Source organism: Onychostoma macrolepis, chromosome 09 (assembly GCF_012432095.1).
Source record: "Onychostoma macrolepis isolate SWU-2019 chromosome 09, ASM1243209v1, whole genome shotgun sequence".
Classification (NCBI taxonomy): domain Eukaryota; kingdom Metazoa; phylum Chordata; class Actinopteri; order Cypriniformes; family Cyprinidae; genus Onychostoma; species Onychostoma macrolepis.
In genome coordinates, this window is record NC_081163.1 from 34,046,970 (window position 1) to 34,067,298 (window position 20,329).

Consider the following 20,329-nt stretch of genomic DNA (forward strand, 5'->3'; position numbering starts at 1 on the left):
ATGTTATGCTATCGTGGTTTCAAGGCTCATGGCGCAACAAAGCAGCAGATCAGAACATACTGCAGCACTCACTGTGTTTCCTCTGTGAAGACCTTGACTCGCTCACAGCCCTCGGGCGGCTCGCGTTTGAACATGTAGCTGTTGTTCGGCTTCGGTGATGAGGCGTATTTGGGTAGGGGTGAGCTGGGGGCCAGATCTGTGAACATGGCACAAAAAATGAGTAGGATGTCAATACAGCTCAGACAGGATTATTAGTGGAGATGATGTGTGTCCAAAACTTAGAGCACTAAACAATTAGTTGACTGCCAGTCTTAAAGAGATAGTTCACCCAAAAATGAAAATTCTGTCATTAATAACTCACCCTCATGTCGTTCCAAACCCGTAAGACCTTCAATCGTCTTTGAAGGAATTTTGATGAATTCTGAGAGCTCTCTGACCCTCCATAGACAACAAGGATATTACCACGAACAACGCACAGAAACGTAGCAAGGGCATCGGTAAAATAGTCCACGTGACATCAGGGGTTCAACCGTAATTTTACGAAGATACGAGAATACTTTGTGTGCAAAGAAAACAATAATATCATAATTTATTCTCCCCGAGTTGCCGTCTTCCGCCATTTTGTCGAGTACCCAAAAACGTAATCAATGTAATCAGCGTTGTTTACGTTCAGCATGCGCATGCTGTCTACTGAACATAAACAACGGGTTTGGAACGACATGAGGGTGAGTAATTAATGACAGAATTTCCATTTTTGGGTGAACTATCCCTTTAAGGAAGCCCTGTATAATTACGATCCACCAGATCAGTGTTGTTATTGAACTAAAACTATTAAAAATATATCATTAATTGAAATAAAGCTGAAATAAAATAAATATTAGCTGAAAAAAAACTATTAATGTTGCCTTGGCAACTATCTGAAGTGGAAGACTGCATGGTGGAAGTTGAAGTACTTAAATTACTAAAATTAAAAATGTGATTAAATAAAATTTAAGTAATTAAATAAAGCTAAATAGAAAATTAAATTGCACATAGCAAATTGACCAAAAGTTAAACTACAATTAAAATTAAAATAAAAATAAAAGCCAAATTATGAATTAATTATTATTAATTACTAACATTAATAAACACTATAATAGTATCCAAGTAATACTAAAATAATAGCATCAGATCCTCCACCTGGAAAAAACAGCTATATAAAGTGCAGCAAATTGGCATTTTGAAAAGCTGAATAACTCTTAAATTGACGCAGCATCTTAAAAATGCAATGTTCATGTTGCGACTAAGCAGCCATGACGTCCATCTGCGCGTGAACGCAGACCAAAATTTTAAGCAGACTGCACATTTCTTCAATAGGGTATTTGACATATATTCAACAAATTTGTAGAATTAACATGTGTAAACTTTTATTGCACAAAACAATAATAATCCAAGACATATGGATGACAGTCAAACAAACTGCCTTTAAATTAACCCATTATAAAAATGTGCAAATTGCTAAAATATTATTATTAAATCTAAACCAAAAATTTGTAAAATAAAATAATTAAAATAAAATTCAAATCTAAAAAAAAAAAAAAACCTACTTGATTTGTGGATGATCAATTGTTTATTTAATTTTAGCTACTAATGAAAGTACAGCACCGTCAGCCCCATATAACAAATCTGACCATGTTTAAATTCATCCCGCACACAATGCAGAAAATGCATGTGCAGTTTCTGTGTGGGCCTCAGGACATGTGAACAGCCCTGAGTGTGTATGTGGGTGTGAAAATATGTGAGTTGTACCTTTCTCACGGCCGTCAGCCAGAGTCTCGTCCTCGTGGGGAGATGGACTATCACTGCAGGGCTCGCTTGGCACGTTCAGGAACGTGGGTGAGATGGACTGAGAGCGGCTGCTGCTGTTGCTGTGGTTACTGCCCGCTGCGGTGCCCAGGGGCGTCTGTGTGTCAATGCTGCGGGAGCTGGCGCTGCGTTGGCAGAGAGGAGGAGGAGCCCGATGCCCATCCGGAGCCTCCTGAGGCTGGCCAGAGGAAAAAGTGCAACGATCATACACAAAAGAATACAGAAACAAAACTTCAGTTACACACACACTCAGTGTCTTAGGGACCCCGGATTATGTAACAGTGTTTTTGCAGCATCATGTCAGGCACACTCACAATAAGCTGCTCCTCTCGGTCTCCTGTGTCTCGGATAATGATGCGCTCGATCTCCTGATTCAGCCCCTCCACGCTGTTCCGGAAACGAGAGACGGAGGACTTGGAGATGGGGATAGAGATCAGGACGCTCTTTGGAATAGGAGCCTGGAACAGGAGAGAGTGAAGAGTGTGATTATTTGCTATAATGTGATGTTTTAATGCAGATCATGTTGGAGGCTTAACCCAGTGGTTTGTGCATATAATTAGACTCAATGGTGCTTATATGGGAAAGATGAGCTTGAGTCAGCCACTCATCAAGCAGTAGTCATCAAGTTTCTGTCCTATGCCCCTTTTTACATTACTAATAAAAATAAAATTAAAAAAATAACTAATGTTTATATATTAACTATCTGTATTTTACATACATGTAAAATAAAGATAATTAATATATAAACACAGACACACATACATTGTATATACAGTATCTCACAGAAGTGAGTACACCCCTCACATTTTTGTAAATATTTTATTATATCTTTTCATGTGACAACACTGAAGAAATGACACTTTGCTACAATGTAAAGTAGTGAGTGTACAGCTTGTATAACAGTGTACATTTGCTGTCCCCTCAAAATAACTCAACACACAGCCATTAATGTCTAAACCACTGGCCACAAAAGTGAGTACACCCCTAAGTGAAATTGTCCAAATTGGGCCCAAAGTGTCAATATTGTGTGTGGCCACCATTATTTCCCAGCACTGCCTTAACCCTCTTGGGCATGGAGTTCACCAGAGCTTCACAGGTTGCCACTGGAGTCCTCTTCCAGCTGGTGGATGTTAGAGACCTTGCGCTTCTCCACATTCCGTTTGAGGATGCCCCACAAATGCTCAATAGGGTTTAGGTCTGGAGACATGCTTGTCGACAGCCATGCAGACCAATTTGATGCAGTGTGCAGCACTGACAGGCTGACCCCCCACCCCTTCAACCTCTGCAGCAATGCTGGCAGCACTCATACGTCTATTTCCCAAACACAACCTCTGGATATGGCGCTGAGCACGTGCACTCAACTTCTTTGGTCGACCATGGCGAGACCTGTTCTGAGTGGAACCTGTCCTGTTAAACCACTGTATGGTCTTGGCCACCGTGCTGCAGCTCAGTTTCAGGGTCTTGGCAATCTTCTTACAGCCTACGCCATCTTTATGTAGAGCAACAATTCTTTTTTTCAGATCCTCAGAGTTCTTTGCCATGATGTGCCATGTTGAACTTCCAGTGACCAGTATGAGAGAGTGAGAGCGATAACATCAAATTTAACACACCTGCTCCCCATTCACACCTGAGACCTTGTAACACTAACGAGTCACATGACACCGGGGAGAGAAAATGGCTAATTGGGCCCAATTTGGACATTTTCACTTAGGGGTGTACTCACTTTTGTGGCCAGCGGTTTAGACATTAATGGCTGTGTGTTGAGTTATTTTGAGGGGACAGCAAATTTACACTGTTATACAAGCTGTACACTCACTACTTTACATTGTAGCAAAGTGTAATTTCTTCAGTGTTGTCACATGAAAAGATATAATAAAATATTTACAAAAATGTGAGGGGTGTACTCACTTCTGATAGATAGAGATAGAGAGATAGATAGACAGACAGACAGGCAGAATGAATTATTATATTGATTAACCACATATTTTATGCTACTAATAAAAAATCTATGTATTATATAATTTCATTTATAATATAATAAATATATATTATAAATATATTAAATCAGTATATTATATTATATTATTATAGAGTATGTTAATATAAATAATTAAAAGAGTAAGTCACTTTTGATCCTACATTAATTCCAATATTTACCTACCATATATATTTCTTTTACTAATAAAAAAATAGTTTTTTAGACTTAAACTATATTTTGTTTAATATAATATATTATAAAAAAAATTTATATATGATTTACCTCATATTCTATGTAGCTAGTAAAAATATATATATATATATATATTATAGAATTTAATTTCTAATATACTATTTATTTAACATTTATAATACATATTTTTAATATAACATCATATTATATATATTACCTTATATTATAAATAATAATAAAACAGAATTTTTTACTTTTTGCTCCCCCATTCATTTCTGGTTATATTTTGGCCTCCCTAAGGTTATATATTTTTGTTTTTAATAAAAAAGTATTTTTAATACTTAAGTGATATATTATATATTTAATATAATATATATTATAAAAATGAAAACATACAGGAGGAAGTCAGTTTTTGTTCTCCCAGTTTAGCACTAACAGGCACATGTATGTTCCCCCAAGTTTGTAACTGAGTGGTCAACTAAAAGCATCAGGACAGCAATGAAGATAAAAGTGTGTATGTGGTTGGTGTGTGTGGGTGCAGTGTGCATAACAGAGACACAACCTCAAAAAGAGGACAAATATGCCACTGAAAGGAAACATTGCCTATGTGAAAACTTACAGCAACAGCATCACACAGCAGCTGAACATTCACACACTTCAGTTTCCACATGATGCTAAACACTAACACAGGTTCGTCTTATCGCAGCACAGCACACAGACACATTGCAAGGTAGCGTGTTGGTCTTCTCTGCAGATCAGTGAATTATGTAACTCCGTCTCGCTGGCCGACTTCTGATCCTCGCTTGCATGTCTTCGACGCAAACCTCACAACTAAACCAGGACATATAGCGAGATACAGTGACGCATGCAAACCACATGCTTACTGAGTTAAATCAGCATGCACATCTACAGCATGTGCCATCTATGCTAACAGCTGCCGTTTATGACGGCAAAAACTTCACCTTTCCCGAAAGTCCACTTCCTGTCATCCTGTCAGAGAGGGGGTTCGGTCTTCCTCCTGGTCCACCGGTCTCTCTCCCTCTCGGCTCATGTTCTGGATTTTAGTTCTCTCGGCCCCCCTCCGTCCTGTGTCTGCCTTCTCTCTCTCTCCCTTGTTCTGATCTTTCTTCTCCAAGCGTGTTTCTCCATCCCACCCCCTCTCTCAAAACAGAGCGCTGCGCTCGCCATCGGCCCTCCCCCCTCTGCTTTCTCAGGGTACGAGGGAACAATGTGAGGGCATTAGCAGGACGTTGCTGAGAGTTGTGTGGCCTTGCGGTGGCCCTCGCTTAAAGCACGCCAGATCTGCTTCATTAACATCTCAATAGAGCGAGCCAGGATTTAAACTCGCATGTGGCATCACTACTGCTCCAATGTGCATGTGTGCGTTTAATCATATTGTTTCAACATAAAAGTGCTCTGGAGCCTTTTCTTCTGGGTGGTTTGTTTGGTTGTTTACCTGCTTCATCAGGATCGAAAACAACTGAGAGACACCCTGACCCTCGAGGTCACCTCGAAACAATACGCCGGTTAAGTGATTTCGGTGATTTCCTAGCAACTTTCTGGCGAGCGGTCGCTAAGAGGCAAATATTTGTTTACGTATCAGATTTGCAGTGGCATGCTGTGACATTAACAGAAATAATGTACGACCTGACCCAAACTGAAGGAGGACACGGCACTGGTGGACCCCCGGGTCATTCCCACACCGTCAGCGCTAGTAATCTGATCGGTGTCGTCTTCAGACAGAAGAAAACTGGCTCAGCAGTTTGGTGACGTCTATAGAGGCCGCACAGGACTGCTAACAAACCCATGCTAACTTCTTGACCACAGACGCTAACCTCTTACATATGAGGTTCCAATTAAGGTGCTGTAACCGCAAGAGTAGAAAAGGAGTAGAAACTGGCAGCCAGAGGTGTGAAGAGTGTGAAAAATGTGTTTAAAGTTGCAGGGTAACAGGAAGCAGTGTCCAATTCTCTTTTCTGTACTGACGTACAGTATTGTTCAAAATAATAGCAGTACAATGTGACTAACCAGAATAATCAAGGTTTTTAGTATATTTTTTATTGCTACGTGGCAAATAAGTTACCAGTAGGTGCAGTAGATTCTCAGAAAACAAACAAGACCCAGCATTCATGATATGGACCCTCTTAAGGCTGTGCAATTGGGCAATTAGTTGAATTAGTTGAAAGGGGTGTGTTCAAAAAAATAGCAGTGTGGCATTCAATCACTGAGGTCATCAATTTTGTGAAGAAACAGGTGTGAATCAGGTGGCCCCCATTTAAGGATGAAGCCAGCACTTGCTAAACATGCATTTGAAAGCCTGAGGAAAATGGGTCGTTCAAGACACTGTTCAGAAGAACAGCGTACTTTGATTAAAAAGTTGATTGGGGAGGGGAAAACCTATAAAGAGGTGCAAAAACTTATAGGCTGTTCAGCTAAAATGATCTCCAATGCCTTAAAATGGAGAGCAAAACCAGAGAAACGTGGAAGAAAACGTAAGACAACCATCAAAATGGATCGAAGAATAACCAGAATGGCAAAGGCTCAGCCAATGATCACCTCCAGGATGATCAAAGACTGTCTGGAGTTACCTGTAAGTACTGTGACAGTTAGAAGACGTCTGTGTGAAGCTAATCTATTTTCAAGAATCCCCCGCAAAGTCCCTCTGTTAAAAAAAATGCATGTGCAGAAGAGGTTACAATTTGCCAAAGAACACATCAACTGGCCTAAAGAGAAATGGAGGAACATTTTGTGGACTGATGAGAGTAAAATTGTTCTTTTTGGGTCCAAGGGCCACAGGCAGTTTGTGAGACGACCCCCAAACTCTGAATTCAAGCCACAGTACACAGTGAAGACAGTGAAGCATGGTGGTGCAAGCATCATGATATGGGCATGTTTCTCCTACTATGGTGTTGGGCCTATTTATCGCATACCAGGGATCATGGATCAGTTTGCATATGTTAAAATACTTGAAGAGGTCATGTTGCCCTATGCTGAAGAGGACATGCCCTTGAAATGGTTGTTTCAACAAGACAATGACCCCAAACACACTAGTAAACGAGCAAAGTCTTGGTTCCAAACCAACAAAATTAATGTTATGGAGTGGCCAGCCCAATCTCCGGACCTTAATCCAATCGAGAACTTGTGGGTGATATCAAAATGCTGTTTCTGAAGCAAAACCAAGAAATGTGAATGAATTGTGGAATGTTGTTAAAGAATCATGGAGTGGAATAACAGCTGAGAGGTGCCACAAGTTGGTTGACTCCATGCCACACAGATGTGAAGCAGTTTTAAAAAACTGTGGTCATACAACTAAATATTAGTTTAGTGATTCATAGGATTGCTAAATCCTAGAAACAAAAACGTTTGTACAAAATAGTTTTGAGTTTGTACAGTCAAAGTCAGACACTGCTATTTTTTTGAACACACCCCTTTCAACTAATTGCCCAATTGCACAGCCTTAAGAGCGTGCATATCATGAATGCTGGGTCTTGTTTGTTTTCTGAGAATCTACTGCACCTACTGGTAACTTGTTTGCCACGTAGCAATAAAAAATATACTAAAAACCTTGATTATTCTGGTTAGTCACATTGTACTGCTATTATTTTGAACAATACTGTATATGCGAATGAAATGGACAATTAAAAAAAATAAATGTAATGGCGTATCAATCGAATGTTAAATGGATAAAGGCTTTCAGTCGACTGTTAGAAAGGGACAGAGTTAAAGCAGGTTAAATGATTGTAGAACTTTTCCAAAATGTGAAGGCTGTTCCAAATGCTTATAGGATACAAAAGTGCCTGACCATTTTTTCAACAGCCTTGGTTCCCGAAATATTTTTCCCCGTAGGGATTTTGTTAAGGAGCTATAAGCCATGAACCAAACCAAACAGCTACGAGGTGAATCACAACAATATAAACTTTGATTTGAAGCAAAACAAATATTCAAAAATTGGATGAAGAGTCAAAAAGCCTGTTTACTTAGCCTTAATGGGGTAAAGAACTACAATCCAATGAAGTACTGTAAAATGACATGATTGAATCAGAAATGGAGAGTTATTCATTTAAAGATGATGTTTATGTACACTATTGTGCAAAAGTTTTAGGCCACTAGTATTTTCACCCACAAAAAATGGTATTAAGTCAGTTATTTCTAACTTTTGCTGTAGTGTGTCAGTAGGAAATATCAGTTTACATTTCCAAACATTCATTTTGACATTAATTGTAATAATCCAGTGAGATTTTTGTTTGCATAAGCAGTCTGAAAACAGCCAGTTCTCCACACAGAGATCTGATCTGATCATCATCCAGTCTGTCAGGAATGACATGAAGAAACAGAAAAACTGAGACAGACTAAATCCAGAAGAACTGTGGCAACGTCTCCAAGATGCTTCAAGAAACCTACCTGCAAAGCTTCCTGAAAAACTATGAGCAAGTTTACAGATGACAAAAGCTGTTTTAAATACAATGGATGGTCACACCAAATGTTGATTGCATTTAGTTAATAGAAGTTAATTGATAAAGAAAATCTATTTATGACATTATTTTTGAAAGCATCCTTGCTTTACAGCATTTTTACACAAGTGCCTAAAACCTTTCACAGTACTGTAGCTTTGCAAGAAGGTTTCTTCAGGCATCTTGGAGACATTGCTAAACTTCTTCTGGATTTAGTCTGTGTCAGTTTTTCCTGTTTCGTCATGTCATTCCAGACAGACTAGATATTGGTGAGATCAGATCTCTGTGTGGAGGGAGACTAAGCTAGTGTGTTTTTGGCATGATTTGCTTGTTGTGATTCTTTGATTGGTGGTGATTTCTTTACAGAATAATGAGTGATGTAGTTTGTCACCAGAAATTCTGCTGTTAAACAAGATTATTTAAAAAGTTGAAATAATGTTGAAACAATGTGGGCTAATAGATTCAATAAAAGCATATACCATTGATTAACAACTTTAAGGCTTTTCATTAAAGGGGTCATCGGATGGCCATTTTTCACAAGTTGATATGATTCCATAGGGTCTTTATGAAAAGTGTATAACATACTTTGGTTAAAATTTCTCAATGGTAGTGTAAAACAACACCCTATACCTTGTCAAAAACAGCTCTGTTCACCGCTACACGTTTCAGTGCATGACCCTTTAAATGCTAATGAGCTTTGCTGACCCCACCCCTCTCTCTGTGGAGTGACGAGCAGTTCTCTTGACTGTAAACTTTAGCCGCATTCATCGTGAAACTTACCAGCTAGCACATTATTAGGAAAGGTGACTTGCAAAGATTCATAAAAAAAAAATAAATAAAAAAAAATAATAATACAAAAACAAACTCACTTCTTCTGTAGGTGAAGCTGGATCACAAATGATTTGCATGAATCCATTTCCCTATGGAGAAAATTAATGGGATTTTTACCTACAGAACCTGACTGCTGCACTCAATTTAAGTAGTGCAACATTTGCTTAGCAACACGTGCTTATGCCAAACTCTACTGGAATTAGCCAGGAGTTGCACTGCTCATGAGCTTCATGTGAGCAGCTACGTAGCGCATTTCAAATTAGTCAACTTATGAGGCTTCATTTCAGTCCGTATGCCGCCTTAGAACTCAACTACAATTGAGGGGTGAATGTGGACTGAAATAAAACTGCATATATAAACAACTTAAGTTGGCCTGTTGCTTTTAAATTGCACCAAAATTACAAGGATTAAAAAAAAAAAAAAACTCTGGTGTCCATGGACACGCACTGAAGCCTTAGTTAAAGAGTTAGTGAAAGTCTTCCCGACAGCATGTAAAGGGCCTTTCTTCACTTGTATGGAGGCCTGTATTGGTTACCACAGTCTGCCTTTAAAACAAGAGGTTAGACAGAAGAATCCCTTTGAAAGGTCTCCAGGCCTTGATAACTATACTGGGCACTTTCACGTCAGCCTTTCTTTGACCACTGTACTCTTTATAAAAACAAGAGATTCATAGGGTTGAAGTTGTTGACCGGTGCTTAACTAAAGGTTTGTGGAGAGAAATAAAGGCACGACCCCTCCAAAGCCCCACGCAAGTTCAAATGACTCACGACGCATGTCTTCTGTCTCCCTGGATTCACAACACAAAAAGATTACTCAAAAAAACTCAGATCAAATAAAACCTGAGAAGCTTCTATTGTTGTGGTCACTGTTTGAATAGAAGGTCGCAAGTGATCAAAAAACCTAATCCATCAGAAGTACTGCCAATTAATTCATCAACCCCCACAAAAACAACATATTACAAAAGAAAAGGAGGTTTTGTTTTTTGAAAAAGTAGGTTTTACACAAAGAGCTTAAAGAAAACTGACAGAAACCGTTTGAAAACAAAACCACTTGCTTCAGATTCTGTTGATAGACACTGATTTGTGTTTAACCTGAAATGTTGCTTTAAATGGAGTCCAATTCATTTCTAAATGCTAGACTTCGGACTGTGATCAAACTAAAGCTAAACTGAGTAGCGTGCTTCATTTCCTCCAAATGCTCCAGGGACAGCACACAGACTGGCTCTGCACTCCTCATTTCTGACACTAGAAGGCGCTGCGGACTCCACACAGAGAATGGCAAGAATGCAGGAAAAGATGTGCTCAATCCTTCAGGCACAAAAACAACAGTCAAGCCCAGAAAGCAGCCAAAAACTGTTAATTATTGATCAGAGAGCACAGCACATGACAGACAGAAGAGCAGAGGAGATAGAGAACAAAGCCAGTAGGTTTGTGTTAGGATCCTTTATCATTGGCCTTTACCCTGCAATCCATCACATATGGACGCTCAAACTCTGAATGTCATGAAGATCTGGGTCTGCCAATATCCCTGACAGGACTAACAACCTGACCACACGGTGCTACGCATACAGTACAACCGCACTAGCTCACTTTAGGCCATGCTAATGCACCTAGCATGACTAGGGAATATAAGCAGAGGACTAACTTAACAGATTTTATAGTTATTAATCAGAGTAGATATCTTTTTTTGATGTGAAACAAAACAACGGATAAAAGTAGAGGCTGTGTCATGCTATTTTAAAGGGGTCATGAAAGGCACTTTCAGATCTTTTTCGTGTTTCAAGACGTTTGCTTACGAAATTAAAATGTTTTGCACCAAAAAGTTTGAATATTTATATTATATTAATATTGTATTATATTAACTAATTATATTAAGAAAATGATGATACGATGATACACTTGGTCTCTTAACAGTGTTAAACATTGGCTTGACATTTATTCCAAACACGCTTGATTATAGATAAATGTACTTACTGGCATCTGAGAACAAAATACTTGGTAATAACTTGCCTTTGAGTACAAGATATTTAGAAAAACCAGCGGCATGTTGAAGAACAATTAAAAAAAGAGGGGTGTGTAGAGGAAAATTGTGACAATGACTGGGGCGACTTCAAATGTGCTTTGGGAAGGTGGGAAAACTTTGAAAGCTTTGAGCTATGAGACTTGCAGTTGCATGTTTTTATTGTTGAGCAACCACTTGTGTAAATATCAAGGACATTTTGATTGTCCATTTCATGACCCCTTTCCACATGCACAACTCATGCACTCCAGAGTTGTTTTTCCACTGGACATTTGTTCTCACAGTTACTGCAGCTTATACACTTAGCATGGCAAAGGAGTACAAATCGAGAATCAAGTTCAAGGTAACCGTTAAGAATCTTAGTCAGAATGCCAAAATGAGGCTATGAGGGAAGGAAGTTGAGTCTGCTTAACATTTCATAACTTCAGGTCCAAGGTCATGCTTAATTTTCACAACCCTTGTTGTTTTTGTACACTGGAGATTTGCGGAAAGATTCAGTTCAATGCGACAATTTACACAAGAACGGATTTATGAATGATTTACACAGCAATTAGTTTTGCTGATGTTTCATGAATGAGGCCCATTGAACGGATATGCTAGAACTAACACTAAGGCTAATACATCTAGGGAGTAACAGATTATTAATATGATGGATATTATTGTTATTTAGGTCACAATGGACACCACATTTAATTTAACATGAATGAAATGAGGCTTGAGGAACAGAAGTATAGGTCATGTCTAATTCATAATTCATAGGTGCATCACAATTTCGTACTTATGCACAATTTTGTAGCATCAGTAGTGTTCACACTGAAAATTCCAAAAAGTGCATTTTATATACATGGATAATGTACTCAAAACAAAGAAATGACAAAAAAAACAAAACAAAACAAAAAAACCCAACATGCTGGATCCTATATGCACTTAACTGTTGCAGATTTCTTTATATATTGGAAGGAGAAGGGCCATCAGACTACAATGATGGATGACAAAATAACATTTAAAGGGATGGTTGACTTTTTTTTTTTTCTAGGCTTGATTGTTTTTATGGAGTGAAGTCTAGCATGTGTTCATTTTTTTTTTTTTTACATAATTTCTCTGATAAACGCTCTGATGATTTCCTGGTTTTATAAAGCCCCTCCCTCAGAAATACACAATGGGCTCAGATTGGTTAGCTGGCCCAGTGTGTTGTGATTGGCTAAACCGCCGAGAGCGCATCTAAACATCCCGCCCCTCACCTCAGACATGTGCTGCTCCGGCTGTATTGTAAACAATGGCGTCGTCTATATTGCTTATCAATTTGAGCCCGATTGAGATGCAGAGGATATTAGTGAAGAGGATTGCTCAGAACCTGTGCAAGCACGGCTTTTAATGGTATGTTTGTTTGTTGTCTCATACTTTTAGATACGCTGTTATTTGTAAATGCTACTGCTTCTGTTAGCTTTTAATATACGGTTTTATCCTGATTAAAACTTTAATACAGTATGGCAACCGCATGTGCGTCCATGTATAACGCTTCTCATAGCTATGTGAAAATAAATGTATAATTGGAACAGTTCATTGTTGGAGTTGAGCTGATGATCTGTGTGAGAGAGAGAGAGAGAGAGAGAGAGAGAGAGAGAGAGAGAGAAAACATGATTAAGAACCGCTGCTTTAGAACATTGATTTTGAAACTTGTGAATCCATTAGAGTCGTTAGAAGACAGAATCGCTATTCATATACGAATAGATTTTTACGTGCACACCTAGTTTTCTCTTCCTCTTCTCTAAAGCAGTGCAGCATGGCCTCACCCCTTTGCTGCGTGTTCCCGGGGGCGGGGTTTATCTGGGTTCGTTACGTCACGGCCCCAGAAGTAGCTCATTGTGGTCCCTACGAGCCGTTTTTGTAGGCATTAAACTGCCATAATTTTAAGAGACAGCGATCAAACAGCAACATTACACAACTAACGTTAAAAAAAGTGAAAATTGCAATCAACCACCCCTTTAACATTAACATACTAGACAGCAGAGTAAAAAGTGCAGTACAAGTGCGTAATTTGGGACACAACTCATGACTTTCTGTTCACTGGAAATTTGTGGAAAGACGTTTCAATGTATTTATAGCTGAACTATTGACACAGGTACACAACAGTACAACACAGATTGAACAGATATTACCATTTGTTTGTAACAAATATGGCATCTTCTCTAAAGTTTATGATCAAGTTTGTCGATTCTGTTACAAAGCAGATCCCAAGCCTGAAGAAGAGGCGCACATCTCCACGGCTGTTCACCCGTGTTTCTGTGTCTCCTCTGATGTTCTTCTTCTTCTTTTCTTCTCATGGAGCTGCTGACCTTATGGCCGGATCTCTTATAAAGGTCTTCAAATGCAACATTCATTCCTCCTCTTTTCTTATTCCCCCTCTTCAGGGCTTTTATTTCTGGAAAGAATGCTATTTTCATGACTGCCACTTCATCTTTAGCTGCTTTCCACGCACATAATGGGAAGAACACCCCCACGTATACCCGACGCAGCCCTTGAGACGACACACACACACACACACAATCCTCCCCCTCGACACAGAGGTCACGCTGTGTGTGTTCTTTAAGAAAGTGCTTTTACATCAGAGTGCCAAGACAAAAAGGAAGTAGAAGACAGAGAGAAATGGAAGTTTACGATAAAATTTGGGGGTTGAACTTGGTCAGACTAAAGTGCCTACGGTCATCAAACAATTACAGACAGTTCATGTGATGGAAGAGAGAGAGTTTACATTCTACATCACCCACTGGGTGGCACCCGACCCCGATGGCCCAGCTGAGAAACATCACGACCACTCAGCCTGAGGCGCAGAAACATGCCCTCTCACCTCACGTCCAAATAAATGCATGCTTGTTATAATTACCAGGCCTGGGCATCTCTCCGGCTCTAAACTCAACCTCAGCTGCTTCAAATTACGGCTAATACACAGCAGAGAAACTCCCTGAATAAATAAACCTTCAAAAGACAAATCCAGCTCCACTTCGGCTGCTATGAAGAGAACTACAGGAATCTGGAGGCAGAACGAAATGGCACTGACTAACGATACACCGCTCAATCAACCCCGCGTACATCTGCTGGAGGGGACAGCGCTTACAGATGCGAGTGTGTGTTTGTGTATAGCTAAATGATCACATGGTAGTCTGGGTTCCTGGAATAGCAGGTTAGCACTTCCATGTGTTTTCACTAAGTTTTTTACCGTGTTTTTGAAAGAAGTCTCTTATGTTCATCAAGGCTGCATTTATTTGATAAAGAAATACAGTGAAATATTAGTTTAAAATAACTTTTACTACTAGTAAAGTTAATTATATATTCGGCAGCCATTACTCCAGTCTTCAGTGTCACATGACCATTCAGAAATCATTCTATTATGCTGATTTGCTGCTCAAGAAGCATTTCTTATTATCAATGTTGTCATAGAAAGGGCTACCATATCCCACAATGCAATGCAAACAACCTTGACTCCTTATTTGACCCAAAAAGCCAAATGTTAAGACATTTGTTCACAAAATTGAATTGTAATTGAATCATTTTCATTTCCAAGTAGTTAATAACTGGATGCCACTAATTATATATGGAATGTCATGGGGTCATGTGACAATGATTCATTATACTACCAAATATATAACTTTGAATAATGTGTACTGTTAAACTATTTTTAGTATTAGTAAGTAGTAGGCAACATGATGTATATAGTATACTACACATTCAATAGTAAGCTAGTATTCCATTCTGAACAGACTTTGAGTGGGGAATCTGTAAGGTGTGGGACTGCACCAGTCAAATCAGTATTCTTGTCCAATTCAGGGTGAGCTGTGAATAGTCTGGTGTTTTGTGCAACAGAGGGGCAGAGTCTGAGTACAGTTTAGAGGATTAAATACAAAAGATGAATACAGTGAGACGACAGATGGTGCTTGAGCCCGCCACATGCACTTGAACAAAAAAAAGAAAAAGAAAAAAAAAGAGCCCCAGCCGCACAACGGGCCCCAAAAACACACATCCAGCGGGCCGGACAGAGTGTGGCCTTTAATTGACTGGCTGGCAGCTATAGTACAGTAAAGACCAGGCGTGCGGCACATTCACCACATGCTGGACTAATTCATGGACAAACACAAAACAGAGCGAGAGCGAGAAAAGGACGGAGGCAGGGAGGGAGACACGGCCAAGCGGCAGGCCGCAGTAATTTATTCACTGTTTCGGTCTTCGTGAAGAGAGGTCTTTCACTCTGAAACAGCCTGCAAGCCTGCACCTGGCCTTGCCAATTAAGACCAGAGTGCAAGCGCGCACACACACATCATGACACGCTTTTACACAGTGGTATGCACACTTACCCACTCATGTGCTTTGAGAATGAGTGAGAGAGAGAGAGAGAACGTGGCAAAACTACGCAGAAATTCAGTGGCTTATAGTGTGGGGAGGTATTATAAAGGGGACGACTTCTAGTTCCCAAATCATTTTGTCACATTAAAAACTGCTGTGTTGATGGTACACGACATTTGTGTTTGGTTTCTTCTTCTGCTTATATGGCGTTAAGTCCACTCACTGCACTGTGCTACGCTTATGTCAATAAACAGACTTTCGCTCTCTCGTGGATCATTAATGTGGCAGACTTGACTGGCTGAGGATTTTTAGTTAGTAAATGAGTTTAGTCTGTTCATCACATACAGCTACAGTATGATTTCAGAAGACTTGAAAAGTAGCGCACGAGTCGCATGGGCGCTTTTAGGAAGAGTAGCTAACTGTAGGCCTACTGGGAAAAAGTTAATGAGTTTTTTTTTTTTTTTTCGATGAAGAGAAAAAAAAAAGCACCTGCTAAATTAATAAATGTAAATAATGTACACTATCACACATAAATTTGGCTTTAGTAAGTTTAATTTTTTTTTAAAGAAATTAATTTTTATCAGCAATGGCACATTAAATTGATCAAAAGTGCAGACATTTTGAATATTACACTATATTTCTATTTCAAATAAATGCAGTTCCTTTGGACTTTCTCTTCAATCAAAGAATCCTGAAAATGTTTTCATCATTAATAATAAGAAATCAATATATTAGAATGATTTCTGAAGGATCATGTGATACTGAAGGCTGGAGTAATGATGCTGAAGATTAAATTTTCCTATTACAGGAATAAATTATATTTAAAAATATATTAAAATATAAAAGTTCATTTAATTTGTAATAATATTTCACAATATTTCAGTTTTATTGTCAAATAAATGTAGCCTTGGTAAACATAAGACTTCAAAAACTTAAAATCTTACCATTTAAAAGGTAGTGTATACATTTACACTATTAAATTTGGCCAAACCCCCCTCCCCCCCAAACAAACAAACAAACAAAAAAACTGATGGTTGCCGAGTCACTGCTATAGAGGTAAAACTTCAGAAAGAGACTCAAAAACAACAGTGTTCTTGTTGGTAACCATCACCACATCACCCCAGGTAACCTTCTCCACCGGGTCTTCTGGGTTCAGAGCGAATGAGAAAGAGCTCACCTGTGATTGGCTGAAAGCAGCATGGTTGCCATTGAAGGGAGATTTGCGTTCCTTGTCACGATGGTGACGGCTGCTGTGTTTACTGCGCTGGAGCTGCTGCCTCAGCTTCACAATCTGAAACATGGAGGGAGGGAGGGAGGGAGAGAGAGAGAGAGAGAGAGAGAGAGAGAGACAGAGAGAGAGAGAGCGAGAGAGAGAGAGAGAGAGAGAGAGATATTGTCAAAACAGACATTATTCCTCACTTCAAGTGAACTTTCAAATCTCTTGATTAAATAAAAGACAGCATATAATTCAACTACATTGATGGCGATAACATCAGGGTTTATTGTTTATTGTACTGTATGTCTTATTAAACTCCAGCCTCGAGTGAGTCAGAGCCCCGGGTCAGATGTATTGTTGATTGTCTCATGACACTACATTCCTCACTGCATTCAAGTAATTTGTTACATACACAAATAAACACCCAAACCCTCAAAAACACTTATGATCAATTACATTAGTACTCTTTCCTTTATAAACATCCGTCTGTTAAACAAAAAACAAAATACACCCTCCGCTCACGCTCTCTTTAACCCAGCCTAGGGAAGAGAAAGGCAATACATGTACAGATGGGATCGGATGTCGAGTTTAAGTCCAGCATCAAGTCAGTGGCTGTGAGCGAAGCCCTTAAATGAGACGTTAGAATAATTTCAACTGTAGCAGCCAGGATCTGACAACATTAATTCCCATAAAAGCATTTCTGACCAGGGTTTAATGGGTCCGTGTGGGCTTTATCTGTGTGTGACTGTGGTGAAGAGGTGTCGGTGTGGTTTATTACTCATTTGAGAAGGTACATTACGTGGTGTTTATACCACAGGCAACAGCTCTGTCCCTTACTGCCTACTGAGGCCTGTTACCTTCTAAGGGAGCATCCTGACTAAAACTGAACTTCACATTTGAGTGGGTCTGCACAGGCAGCAAACAGCGATACTCATGCGAACCACAATAATACTGCATTTAAATAATGTCAGAGTTACAGTAATTACAAGATACTGGCTTTGTACCACCCACATGTGTTTAAGACTTGTAATTACTAGCTAGAAACTAGCTTTAACAAGCTTCAATTTCAGTTTCCCTTATTCAATTTCTCTCATCCATCCATCTATCCTTATATCTCTTCATCTGTCCATCTATCCATCCATCCATCTACTTATCCACCCACCCACCTATCCATCCATCTATCTATCCATACTTCCATCCATCCATCCATCCATGCATACTCACCTACCTATACCTAATACATACTTCCATCTATATATATTTTACTGATCCATCAATCTGGCTATCCATCCATCCATCATCTACCTACCCATTCCTCCATCTATCTATCCACCTGTCTAGCTATCCATCCATCTATATTTTTATCCATGTACCTATCCATTCATTCATCTGTCTACCTATCCATCCATCCAACCATCCACCCATCTAGCTATCCATCCATATATACATCCACCTACCTATCCATCCATCCCTGAATGGCTCCAAGTAGAGACTGTTAGTTGTCATTTAAACAGACATTTAAATTTACAGATCTATTTTCTTGGAATGCCATTCAGTTATGAACAAACAAATAACATTTTCTTCACTCAGTCCTATGCCTTAAGGCCCGTTCACACCAAGGACGATAACTATAAAGATAACAATAAAGATATAGTTCTAAAAACAGTCCACACCACAACTATAACGATAAAGGCACAGAGAAACGATATCGTTGGAATCACTTTCAGAACAATTTTTTCCAGCTGATGAACGATAAAAACATTGACAGCCAATCAGAATCCATCCTGCTATAACGAGCTCGAGAATTTAAAGCGACAGATGAGCGTGTGCTTACAGACAATATCGTTTGCTAATATCATTATCTTTAAAGTTATCGTTCTAGGTGTGAACGGGGCTTTACATGTTTTTTTTCCCCCAATGAAGAATGCAATGCAGTGCATTCTAGGGTAACCTTCTGTCTACTGCCTTACAATTTAGGTCAAGCAAGAAATGCCATTCCAGATCTTCTATGATATCTCTAAACGTTGTCTAGGTAAGGCAGCTCACTACGTCTCCATCAGATTTGCCTACAGCGTGTGTGAGTGCACACATGACCTGCTGACTGTTTAGAGAATGATTAACTATGAAGTAGAACACTAGTACACACAAGTTTAGAGTCGACTGAGCGGTGAGAGATGGCAGTTGAGATAACGAGTGGCAGAAGATAATGTATGTACAGACGCCTGTGAAAACCTGGCACTGAAGGAGCACAGCAGAGGCACCCGAAGGGAGGAGACCCTTGAAGTGGTGGAAGAGAGGTAGAAGACAGGCTGAATAGAGAGAACAGTGTATGAAGCCACTGGAGGATGTGACAGGGGAAGTAAGGGTGCACACACAAACAGGAGGAAGGGAGGGTGTAATGTGAGGTGACACCAGGCTGCTTCTGGTTCACTAGAGCCTGCCAATAATATGATAATGACACAGCCTCCGTCTTCCCCTCCCCACCAACCCCAACAGCCTGTTGCTGCCCCGTCTCCTCATCTACAATCTCACACGGGGGAGATAAAAACAACGAGGGGGTCCTGCCCCGGCCCTGATTCTGCTGAATGGAACAAAGCACGGGGGAGGAGAGGAGATCAGGCCCTAAACGCGTCCTGACCTCTTTTAGCTGGTCAGTGCTGCCGCAGGAGGCTGAGCGCTTGTGACAGCCCCTCTTCTTCTCTTCGCATTCATCGGCCCAGGCGCTGGGGGTCTGTGGGAGACAAACATGAGACCGTCATGAAACAATACGTTTTGATCATCACAGCATTCCATTGTTCCTTGACTCGCGAGTATGCTGATACAGTCTTTTGACTCTTGTCCAAAATAAACACTCGCCAAAGCCAACCGAGAATAAAAAAATTGGGCTACTTGCCATTTAGCTTGTAACTTTGGGAACTGCAATTTTAATTTGTAGATTTAAACGAATTGAAAATTTGTGAGGGTCACGTAAATCAAATTGACGTGCCTGTCTTTTACGTCAGTGGAAAAGTTATCAGAAGATTATCAAGAACGTTGTTGTTTTTGCCAGAACTCCATGAGATTATTTTTTTTTGCTCTTATTTTTGTCTCACATTAAGCCAAAAAAAAAAAAAAACCTAAACAAGAGGAAGAAAATCATGCTTTGACAACAGACTCATCTTGCATATGATATAAAAAGCTGAAATAATTGCACTTCAACAGGGAGGGACATACAAATATTATATATACACATATAGGGTAAACCTACCTATTAAGCTCATGTACCCATTAAGCACACTTCCATTTTTGAGATCAGATTATAAAAAGAAAAAATTATTTATTATCCTACTTGATGTCTTAACCAATTGATATGTTCGTTACTATATACCTCCTATAATTTCAGGTCAATCAGATCATCGCACGCCGAGATATCTCTGACCACACGGTCTGGTGGTCATTTTGAAAGCTGTCTGAAAACTT

The 20,329-nt window shown here is 39.5% G+C and overlaps 1 protein-coding gene across 1 annotated transcript in view; it reads right to left on the bottom strand.

Moving 5' to 3' along the window:
• Positions 1 to 20,329, bottom strand: part of fam117bb (family with sequence similarity 117 member Bb) — a 47,627-nt gene that overhangs the window by 3,611 nt on the left and 23,687 nt on the right. The window contains exons 3-7 of the mRNA XM_058787290.1: positions 19,509 to 19,601; positions 16,832 to 16,945; positions 2,160 to 2,303; positions 1,789 to 2,023; positions 73 to 196 (exon numbers count right to left, since the gene is read on the bottom strand). Coding sequence (XP_058643273.1) covers positions 73 to 196; positions 1,789 to 2,023; positions 2,160 to 2,303; positions 16,832 to 16,945; positions 19,509 to 19,601 — 710 coding nt within the window. The remainder of the gene's footprint in view (positions 1 to 72; positions 197 to 1,788; positions 2,024 to 2,159; positions 2,304 to 16,831; positions 16,946 to 19,508; positions 19,602 to 20,329) is intronic.